At 33.1% G+C, this 12,000-nt stretch overlaps 1 protein-coding gene and 1 pseudogene across 1 annotated transcript; both read right to left on the bottom strand.

The window, feature by feature from the left end:
- Nucleotides 1–2,171: 2,171 nt before the first annotated feature.
- On the bottom strand, nt 2,172–2,891 carry LOC130981926 (receptor-like cytosolic serine/threonine-protein kinase RBK2; annotated as a pseudogene).
- Nucleotides 2,892–3,313: 422 nt separating this feature from the next.
- LOC130981919 (acetyl-CoA acetyltransferase 2-like) lies at nt 3,314–3,983 on the bottom strand. The gene is made up of 4 exons (XM_057905685.1): nt 3,905–3,983; nt 3,662–3,835; nt 3,447–3,552; nt 3,314–3,389 (listed from the first exon to the last, which is right to left on the bottom strand). Exons 1-4 carry the CDS (start codon nt 3,981–3,983, stop codon nt 3,314–3,316), a joined length of 435 nt encoding a protein of 144 aa, XP_057761668.1.
- Between the last annotated feature and the right edge of the window lie 8,017 nt (nt 3,984–12,000).

Here is a 12,000-nt window from a genome sequence, read left to right as displayed (position 1 = left end):
ACAACATAACCACTATACATTTATTACAATGACATTTATAAGTTGTCTCCTAATTTTTTTTAAAAGGAAAACGACTGCGATGCATTTTTTTCCAGCTAAAGCTTCCAATAATAAGTAACTTATATTAATTTCTATTTGTTAGGATGAATGCAGTAGGAAATTTTGGAGTCCTGATTTTTCTAGGAAGGAAAATAAGAAACTCATGCATTGAGCTTATATAAGAGAGATATGGATTTAGACCTAGAAAATATGGGTATATTGAGGGATAGGTTTTTTTTTATTTAAATAAAATAAAGAGGGATCAATTTTATTTGATTCTACAAATTCGAAAACGTGAATTTCCTACGCCTACTAATATATAAATCGTGCTATAGTAGTGTGTATTAGATATTATATTAAACACCGATTTATGCATCAAATTTCTTAAAAAAATGTTTATAAATCATCTCAGGACACCAAACCTCCTAAATTGTATATAATTCGTCTTAGGTAGCATGGTTTACTTTTTTTCTCTGAATAACCGTAAACCTCAATTTATTATATATGTTTAGTTTATTTTGTCAAATAAAATATATCTTTAAAAATTTATTTTGTTATTTGAGTTTTTTAAAATATATTTTGTTAAAATTATAATTTTAAAAAGTATAAATGTTTTTTTAAATAAAGGTGACATATTAAACTAGGTTAAGTATGATGAATAATATTTTGAAATAAGAAGGGAGAAAGCACTTGGATATAGGACATAATTGATTAATTTAAATTAAAAAATTATAGTTATTTTTTTTAAATATAAACTTGAGGAACAAATTTTTAGATTAATTATAAAATTTAATTGGCATCGGTGATTTAAGTATATAAAATATATGATATAGTCATGATGTTAGATTTTTCACCGTTATATAAATTTTATTATAAAAATAAATTGATTAATTTAAATTGAGAAATTGTAGTTAATTGATTACTATAAATTTTTTTAAACGAGAAAATCATTAAAAAGAAACAAAATTAGTTCGTATATTGGGAACAACTCAATGTTTAATCACATTTTATTTTTCTATTATAAAATATAATAAAATTTGAATTCTCAAAATAAATTAAAATCACGTTATTTTTTAGGATTTAATTTTTTATAGTATTTCATAAAATTTGCACAAAATTCATCTATCACATTGACTGAATTTATTTATTTACGCAAATTTTATTTATAAACTCAGCAAATTTGCTTACGTTTTAATACAATTTAAATTGCATTGGTATATTTTTATTTTCCATTCAATTTAATTTTATTTAAATAATTTGAATTTTAAATTATAAAATTTGTATTATTTAAAAATTTAAAATTTAAATAGATATAATTTAAATTAATAATTAAATTAAATTTTATAAAATTATATGTATTTGTGTTATTGTAATTAATAATATTTTTTCAATTTAAAAAATAACGATTTGAAACCGTTAATTCTTAAATAAAAAATAAATACACTTGTATTATTTTTAACTTAAAATTTATTAAATAAATGTACTCTACACTACAAGTTTTTGTTTATTTATGGCAGTTTTTTTTCTGAGGTTTATAAACCCCCACCAAATAGTTTGTGGAGGTTTCTAAAATCCCCAAAATTTTAGGTGCGACGAGGTCTTTTGTGAAAGTTTTTAAAAACCTCCATAATCTATTTAGTGGGAGTTTTTGTGTGTGTTTAGTGGGGGTTTTATATTGGACTTTTGTGACAATTTTAAATCACTTTTGCGGCAGTTTAAAACCCCACAAATTGATTTTTTGATTTAGCAAAAATTAACTATTTTGTGAAATTTTCAAACCTTCACAAATCCTATAATTATTTATTTATTTTTAATTTCAGATCATTCATTAATCTCATCTCATTTACATACTCTCAAATTAGATATTTATTTTTTTAATATCAAAATTTAAAAACTAAATCTTTTATAACACAATTCTACAATATAAGACATAACTCTATACATAAAAAAAAATTCTCAATGTCAATAGTTCCAAACATAATTGCATATGGTTTTGTTTTACATAAATAGTACTATTTTTCTTTAAAAAGTAAAATAAAAAAACAACTTCAATATTTCAATATCATGTAATTACATAAAAGTCTTAAATATTTGTCCTCGAATATCCTTTGCCATATTTAAAAAGTTTTAATTTACAGTAGAGAAGCAGTCGAAAAAAGATGTTCCACCTGCTCTGTCATAATCTTCACCAAGCGATGGATCAACAAGCTCCTTAACATTATAAGCATCAATTAATGGCTTTGCCTATAATAACATAACACACTATTAATTATTATAGTTAATTACCACCCACACACAACAAATTAAAATCATCTATACACATTGCAATATAGCATGCATTGATGCCTAAATTGTTTTAAGATATATATAACATACATGCAAACATACCCATATCAAAATGCTTTGTTGCAAATAATCCTAGGCCTTACGCCTGGTTAAAATCTCCAGCAAAAGGATCCCAAATGCATAAACATCTGTTTTCTCATCTATTATGCCAGGCGTCAAATATTCAGCAGCAGAATACCTACCAAATTTGATATATAACAACCTAAATAATTTGATTAAAATTATGAATAATACTAATTATTAGTACTATATATTATATTATAGTGCATTGCATATATACCTAAATGTGCCTTCAAATCTTGTGACATGTTGCTGATCAGCATCTGGTGACAACCACTTTGCAAGCCCAAAATCACAAATCTGCATAAATTAATTATTATTATGGTAATTAAATTAGAGAAAGAAAAGTATTCATATAAGAATAATGTATTTGACTAAAATATTCTTCAATAACTATTATAGTGTAATTATATATAAATTAATAATAATTATTTGGTTGATTTAAGTTAAAAAAGATATACTAAAATAAAAAAAAAAAAAAAAAAGATGAAGAAGAGGAGCATTTAGCCATAACTCCGAAGGACACAAACACAAACCTGTTTTGCTTTTTATGGTTAAAAATTTGTCTGTCCCAATCTTCCTTTAATTTATGTCTATCCCTCTCAAATTTGACCATCATCCATTCTTCTTCAAAATTACTGTCCCCCACACCACATGGCTCTAACATATATTAATCAAATCTAGACAAATAATAATAAAGAAGAAAGAAAGTAGTCATAGGTTTTAGCAGCTTTTGAAGTGTTTAATTACTATGTTGACTAAGAAAAAGAGGGAGCAAATGATTAGTAGAATGAAGTGATTTAAAGGATCTGACGGAGCTTACAAGTGTCCAATTGCCATATTCTCAAATAGAAAGACTCCATCAAACTTACAAGTGTCCATTTGCCATTAAACTTCTTAAAGTCTCCATCAACCATGGTAAAGCGAAGTTCTTGATCCAATGCCTGAAGCATTATAAAAAACATACAGTATTAATCATATACAGTTTCAATTGGTAGTACCTTGCTTCTATCAAATACTTAGGTGCATTAGACATGCTTTTCATACCACCAGCGACAACAACATCGTTTAAACCTAATTGAATACTTTGTGCAGCAAGCATTACAGTTGCAACAGGCAGAAAGATTTTTTTAATATCCATGTTGTTTTGTCTTTGCATGTAGTTTGGACAGGGAAATGAGAGCACAGAGATAAAAAACGAACAGAATGCATGCACCTTTCATTCCGGAGGCACAAACTTTGTTGACAGTGGTGCAGACAACTGAATTGGGTATTCCTGCTCCTAAGGCTGCTTGTCTTGTAGGAGCTTGCCCCACATTAGCACTAATAACATTCCCAAAGAAGACTTTTTCCACAAGTGATGGATCAACATTGGCCCTTTTCAGAGCACCTACACATGTTCCAATTTAGTTTTTAACAAAACAGATATAGAGAGAGAGAGGTTTTCCTTGCTACTGACCTTGAATAGCAATCGAGCCAAGCTTGGTGGCAGAGAAAGAAGAGAGGAACCATATTCCATCAAATTCAGATCTCTCCATTATATCTATCAATTAATCAATATACAAGTTAAACAGAGGCTGACCTCTGGCCTTTATAGACTCGGCAGATGTGGGAGCCATTTTTGATTGAACTGGAATATGCAACTGATAACATAAAGAGAAGAAAAAATAAATATGAATTTTTGTTTTGCGCAAATCTAATATGATCTGATCTGATCTGAGCTAAAGAGGAATGGATGGATGGGTTACCTTAGTCAGTTAGGGGGAAGGAAGAAACAGACGAGTGTTCACAACACACAACATGTCCCGGATTCTGCTCTCTCTCTCTCTCTCTCTCTCTCTATCTATATATATATATACATGGCACTTCCCTCAGCTGTATCAGCCACCGCACAAGGTGCACGCACATTCCTACCTCTATTTCATTTTTCATTTTATATTCACACACTTTTCATGCCCAGTCACTAGTAAATTGGTTATTTTTTTGACATTCCCGTATAATTAGGATCATTTTTCCAGTCATATACGGTTTCCACAAGTTCTGTCTCAACCAGTTTCAATTGAAATATTGAATCATTCTTACAAATAAATTCATTTCTTTTTCCGTGTGCATCTGTGTCTAGACAAATGATTACTATTTCAGAATTCAAATGTTTCTCACTTTTTTCAAAGAATCTCTTCCTTTGTGAAGTTTCTCATCTGCAACAGAACACAAACAATCAAAGATGATATGACTACAGCTTCCATCAAAGATATAATTGACTTGTTTTTAGTTGGTCTTTCAATTCTGCAAAATAGACAGCTCTAAATCCACCCTGACCAATTTTGTTATCAGAGCTGAAGTTATTTGTAGTCTTGGCTAGTTCTTGATAAGAGAATTCCATCAATTTTTCTGCCATAATTGCCAGAATGCCAGGAGCACTAGCACCTGTGGATCCTGAAGTTTCATATTCACCACTGCTAGATGCTTTACAAGGATAAGGAAGAAAGAAACAAAAAGTGTTATTATTATGAATTCATGATCACAATATATTTGATTCATTGAACATTTTAACATTGTATCATAGTTAATATAACTTAATCAACTAGAAAGAAACAAATAGTAGATTAAGAAGCCTAGAATTTCAATAAAATACAGTTACCATCTTGGGTTGAACTTGTTATAAAATATTTCGTTGGAAATTTAATTTTTTTTCTTCCTTCTTCTGGAAATATCTAACACAAGCACAAATTAATAATGGTAGAACCTCACTTGTTCCAGCTTTAGATATTCCAACAGCAACACCCCTAGCTAAACCTGTTTAAGCCATTTAAGCCCACTTCAAAGGCCATTTAAGCCCATGTTAGTGCCACTAATGTGGGCACTAATATGGAAGAAAGGAGAAGCTCCAATGTTAGTGGTGAAGTTAACACTACTAATGTTAGAAAGCCCAATGGACACCCACGTTAATAGTCAAGTTAACGCCACTAATGTGGGAGTTAACGTGGAGCAAAAAGGGAGCCAACATTTGTGACACTAACTTTGTTACTAACGTTGGAAAAGGCTAAGATGACCCACGTTAATGGCCACGTTAACGCCACTAACGTGGGCATTAACGGGGAGTGAAAAGGGAGCCAACGTTAATGACACTAACTTTGTCACTAACGTTGGAAAAGGCTAAGATTACCTGCATTAGTGGCCACGTTAATGCCACTAACGTGGGTATTAACGTGGAGCAAGGGGAGAAGAGCCAACGTTAGTGACACTAACTTTATCATTAACGTTGGAGACGGCCAAGAAGCCCACGTTATAAATTCCGGTTAGTTTATGGTTATAAATTCCACACTAGTGGCCACGTTAATGCTACTAATGTGGGCACTAACATGGAAGGGGAAGATGTTTGCAACGTTAGTGACAAAGTTAGTGTCACTAACGCCTTCGAGTCATGGTACACCTACGTTAATGGCCACGTTAGCACCACTAACATGGGCCATTAACATGGAAGAAAGAATGATTGTAACATTAATGGTAAAGTTAACACCATTAATGTTATCAAAAGTTAGGAAAGGCTACGTTAGTGGTCACGTTAGTGCCACTAACGTTGGGGTTAACATAGCTCAAAAGGGTTGGAATGTTAGTGACAAAGTTAGTGTCAGTAACGTCTTCGAACCAGAATTTACACTTAACGTTAACTACACTAACGCCTTGACTAACGTGAATTATACTTCACTCAACTTCTTTCAGCAAGCTGAGCTAAGCCCATTAAGCGTGTAACTGCTTCAACTGAACTCAAAGGCCCACATCCAGAGACTTGCAGACTGAGCTGAAGATCAGAGAAGTAGTATATATAGGGATAGTTTTGAACTAGAAAGGAGCTTGGGATCTGGGGAATCCAAAATTGTAAACACTCTGTTTAAACGCCGAAGTGATGCATGTTCTGGGCGTTCAACGCCCATGTGCAGCATGTTTCTGGCGTTGAACGCCAGTTCCATGCTTGTTTTTGGCGTTCAGCGCCAGCTCTCCTCAGGGTGCATTCTTGGCGTTTGAACGCCAGGATGTTGCTTGTTTCTGGCATTCAACGCCAGATCCATGCTCTGTTTTGGCGTTGAACACCAGCCATATGCTCCTTACTGGCGTTTAAACGCCAGTAAGTCCTTCCTCCAGGGTGTGATTTTTCTTCTGCTGTTTTTGATTCTGTTTTTAATTTTTGTATTTTTTTCGTGACTCCACACGATCATGAACCTAATAAAACACAAAATAAAAATAAAATAAAAATAAAATTAGATTAAAATAAAGATTGGGTTGCCTCCCAATAAGTGCTCCTTTAATGTCACTAGCTTGACAATGGGCTCTCATGGAGCCACAAAGGTGATCAGGTCAATGTTGTGAACTCCCAACACCAAACTTAGAGTTTGGATATGGGGGTTCAACACCAAACTTAGAGTTTGATTGTGGCCTCTTAACACCAAACTTAGAGTTTGATTGTGGGGGCTTTATTTGACTCTGCATTGAGAGAAGCCTTTCATGCTTTTTCTCTATGGTTGCAGAGGAAGATCCTTGAGCTTTAAACACAAGGTAGTCCCCATTCAATTGAAGGACTAGCTCTCCTCTGTCAACATCAATCACAGCTCCTGCTGTGGCTAGAAAAGGTCTCCCAAGGATGATGCATTGATCCTCCTCCTTCCTAGTGTCTAAGATTATGAAATCAGCAGGGATGTAAAGGCCTTCAACCTTTACTAACACGTCCTCTACTAATCCATAAGCTTATCTTACTGACTTGTCTGCCAATTGTAATGAGAATAAGGCAAGCTGTACCTCAATGATTCCCAGTTTCTCCATTACAGAGAGTGGCATAAGGTTTATACCTGACCCTAGGTCACATAGAGCCTTGTTAAAGGTCATGGTGCCTATGGTACAGGGTATTAAGAATTTACCAGGATCTTATCTCTTTTGAGGTAAAGTTTTCTGAACTCATGTATCTAGTTCACTAATGAGCAAGGGAGGTTCACCTTCCCAAGTCTCATTACCAAACAACTTGGCATTCAACTTCATGATAACTCCTAGATATTGAGCAACTTGCTCTCCAGTTACATCTTCATCTTCTTCAAAGGAAGAATAATCTTCAGAGCTCATGAATGGCAGAAGGAGATTTAATGGGATCTCTATGGTCTCTATATGAGCCTCAGATTTCTTTAGGTCCTCAATAGGGAACTCCTTCTTGCTCAGAGGACGTCCCAGGAGGTATTCCTCACTAGGATTTTCGTCCTTTCCTCCCTCTCTAGGTTCGACCATGTTGACTATGTCAATGGCCTTGCACTCTCTTTTTGGATTCTCTTCTGTATTGCTTGGGAGAGTACTAGGAGGGGTTTCAGTGACTTTCTTACTCAGCTGGCCCACTTGTGCCTCCAAATTTCTAATGGAGGATATTGTTTTACTCATAAAACTTAAAGTAGCCTTTGACAGATCAGAGACTAAGTTTGCTAAATTAGAGGGGCCCTGCTCAAAATTCTCTGTCTGTTGCTAAGAAGATGATGGAAAAGGCTTGCTATTGCTGAGCCTGTTTCTTCCACCATTATTAAAGCCTTGTTGAGGCTTTTGTTGATCCTTCCATGAGAAATTTGGGTGATTTTTCCATGATGAATTATAGGTGTTTCCATAAGGTTCACCCATGTAATTTACCTCTGCCATTGCAGGGTTCTCAGGATCATAAGCTTCTTCTTCAGAAGATGCCTCTTTAGTACTATTGGATGCATTTTGCCATCCATTCAGACTTTGAGAAATCATGTTGACTTGCTGAGTCAACACTTTGTTCCGAGCCAATATGACATTCAGAGCATCAATTTCAAGAACTCCCTTCCTCTGAGGCATCCCATTATTCACGAAATTCCTCTTAGAAGTGTACATGAATTGGTTATTTGCAACCATGTCAATAAGTTCTTGAGCTTCTGCAGGCGTTTTCTTTAGGTGAATGGATCCACCTGCATAATGGTCCAATAACATATTAGAAAACTCAGATAGACCATAATAGAATATATCTAATATGGTCCATTCTGAAAACATGTCAGAAGGACACTTTTTGGTCATCTGCTTGTATCTTTTCCAAGCTTCATAGAGGGATTCACCATCTTTTTGCTTGAAGGTTTGAACATCCACTCTAAGCTTGCTCAGCTTTTGAGGAGGAAAGAATTTATCCAAGAAGGCCGTGACCAACTTATCCCAGGAGTCCAAGCTATCTTTAGGTTGTGAGTCCAACCATGTTCTAGCTCTGTCTCTTACAGCAAAAGGAAAAAGCATGAGCCTGTAGACTTCATGATCTACTCCATTCGTCTTAACAGTCTCACAAATCTGCAAGAACTCGGTTAAAAATTGGTAAGGATCTTCAGATGGAGGTCCATGAAACTTGCAGTTCTGTTGTATTAAAGCAACTAATTAATGTTTCAGCTCAAAATTGTTTGCTCCAATGACAGGAATTGAGATGCTTCTTCCATCAAACTTGGACGTGGGTTTAGTAAAATCACCAAGCATCCTCCTTGCATTATTGTTGTTGGGTTCGGCTGCCATCTCCTTCTGTTGTTTGAAAATTTCAGAAAGGTTGTCTCTGGATTGTTGTAATTTAGTTTTTTTAGTTTCTTCTTCAGAGTCCTTTCAGGTTCTGGATCAGCTTCAACAAGAATGCCTTTGTCCTTGTTCCTGCTCATATGAGAAAGAAGATAACAGAAGAAGAAGAGAAATTCTCTATGTCATAGTATAGGGATTCCTTTATGTTAGTAGAAGAAGAAGGGAATATGAGAATAAGAAAAAGTAAGAATAATCCAAACACAAGGGTAAGGATAGAGGCAGTGATTGGAGATGAAGAGAGGTGAAGAGAAGTGTTAGTAAATGAATAAATAAATAGAAGAAAGAAGAGAGAGAGTTCGAAAATTAATTTTAAAAAGGGGTTAGTAATTTTCGAAAATTAAAGGTGAAATAAAATTAAAATTTAAATTTAAAAAAATTAATTAATTAAAAAGAATTTTTGAAAAAGAGGTGAGATATTTTCGAAAATTAGAGAGGAAAAAGTAGTTAGGTAGTTTTGAAAAAGATAAGAAACAAACAAAAAGTTAATTAATTAGTTGAAAGAGATATTAAAATCAAATTTGAAAAGATAAGATAAAAAGTAGATAAGATATTTTAAAATCAAATTTTTGAAAAAGATAAAATTTTGAAAAAGATATGATATAAAAGATATGATAAAAAGTTATGATTAAAAAGATATGATAAAAAGATAAGATTTTTAAGAAAAATATATTTTGAAAAAGATTTAATTTTTAAAATTAAAATTGATTACTTGACTAACAAGAAACTAAAAGATATGATTTTAGAATTTAAAGATTGAACCTTTCTTAACAAGAAAGTAACAAACTTCAAATTTTTGAATCAATCACATTGCTTGTTAGTTAAGTTTCGAAAATTTGAAATAAAATTAAGAAAAAGATTTTGAAAATAATTTTAAAATTTTCGAAATTAATAAGATAAAAATAAAAAAGATTTGCTTTTTTAAAAAAAGTTTTGAAAAGATAGGATTTTTAAAATTGAAAATTTGATTTGACTTATGAGAAACAACTAATTTTAAAATTTTTTGACTAAGTCAACTCAAATTTTTGAAATTTTGAGAGAAATAAGGAAAAGATATTTTTTATTTTTGAATTTTTAATGAAGAGAGAGAAAAACACAATTATGATCCAAAACATGAAAATTTTGGATCAAAACACAAGATGCATGCAAGAACACTATGAATGTCAAGATGAACACCAAGAACACTTTGAAGATCATGATGAACATCAAGAACATATTTTTGAAAAATTTTTTATGCAAAGAAAACATGCAAGACACCAAACTTAGAATTCTTTAATGCATGGACACTAAGAATGCAAAAATGCACATGAAAAATAATAAAAGACACAAAACAAGAAATCATCAAGATCAAACAAGAAGACTTACCAAGAACAACTTGAAGATCATGAAGAATACTATGAATGCATGAAATTTTCGAAATTTAATGCATAAAATGTAAAAACATGCAATTGACACCAAACTTAAAAATTGACTCAAGACTCAAACAAGAAACACAAAATATTTTTGGTTTTTATGATTTTCTAATTAATTTTTTTTATTTTCTTTTATTTTTTTCGAAAAACATTACTAGAAAAACGAAAAAAAAAAGGAAAATTTTGAAAAAAAATTTTTGAAAAGAAAATAAAAAGAAAATTACCTAATCTGAGCAACAAGATGAACCGTTAGTTGTCCAAACTCGAACAATCCCCGGCAACGGCGCCAAAAACTTGGTGGACGAAATTGTTATCATCAACAATGGTTCCAAAGACTTGGTGCTCTCAAACGTGAATCTCACTTTGTCACAACTCCGCACAACTAACCAGCAAGTGTACTGGGTCATCCAAGTAATACCTTATGTGAGTAAGGATCGATCCCACAGAGATTGTTGGTATGAAGCAAGCTATGGTCATCTTGTAAATCCCAGTCAGGCAGATTTAACTAATTTAAGAGATTATTGGATTTTTGAATAATAATAAAATAAACAGAAAATAAAGATAGAGTTACTCATGTAATTCAATGGTGGGAATTTCAAATAGGTGTATGGAGGTGTTGTGTTCCTTCTGAATCTTTGCTTTTCTACTTCTTCCTTCCAGTTTTTTTTATCACTCCTTTCTATGGCAAGCTGTATGTAGGGCATCACCGTTGTCAATGGCTACATCCCATCCTCTCAGTGAAAAAAGTCCAAATGCTCTATCATGGCACGGCTAATCATCTGTCAGTTCTCGATCATGTTGGAATAGAATCCCTTGATTCTTTTGTGTTTGTCATCACGCCCAGCAATTGTGAGTTTGAAGCTCGTCACAGTCATTCAATCCCAGAATCCTACTCGGAATACCACAGACAAGGTTTAGACTTTCCGGATTCTCATGAATGCCACCATCAATTATAGCTTATACCACGAAGACTCTGATCTCATTGAATGGAAGGCTCGGTTGTCAGACGAGGGGCAACCATGCGTCGTGTATCAGGAATCCAAGAGATACGCACTCTAGCTTTCGCTTGTAGAACAGAAGTGGTTGTCAGGCACGCGTTCATAAGGATGGATGATAATGAGTGTCACGGATCATCACATCCATCAGGTTGAAGTACGAATGGCATCTTAGAATAAGAATAAATCGAATTGAATAGAAAGAAGTAGTAATTGCATTAAAACTTGAGGTACAGCAGAGCTCCACACCCTTAATCTATGGTGTGTAGAAACTCCACCGTTGAGAATACATAAGTGATCAAGGTTCAGGCATAGCCAAATGGCCAGCCCCCAAAACAAAAACCAAGATGTAAAAATCAGATATGAACCAAGATGTCTAATACAATACTAAAATGTCCTATTTATACTAGACTAGCTACTAGGGTTTACAAAAGTAAGTAATTGATGCATAAATCTATGATGGACGAAATTGTGATCAACAATATTGGCTCTTTGGTATGTACACAAAAACTATTGTGAGAGAAATCATTATTATGGCACTGGTTGAATCCACA

This window comes from Arachis stenosperma, chromosome 1, assembly GCF_014773155.1.
Source record: "Arachis stenosperma cultivar V10309 chromosome 1, arast.V10309.gnm1.PFL2, whole genome shotgun sequence".
NCBI lineage: Eukaryota > Viridiplantae > Streptophyta > Magnoliopsida > Fabales > Fabaceae > Arachis > Arachis stenosperma.
Note: the sequence above shows the minus strand (reverse complement) of the source record. Positions and strands in the feature narration are given on the sequence as shown.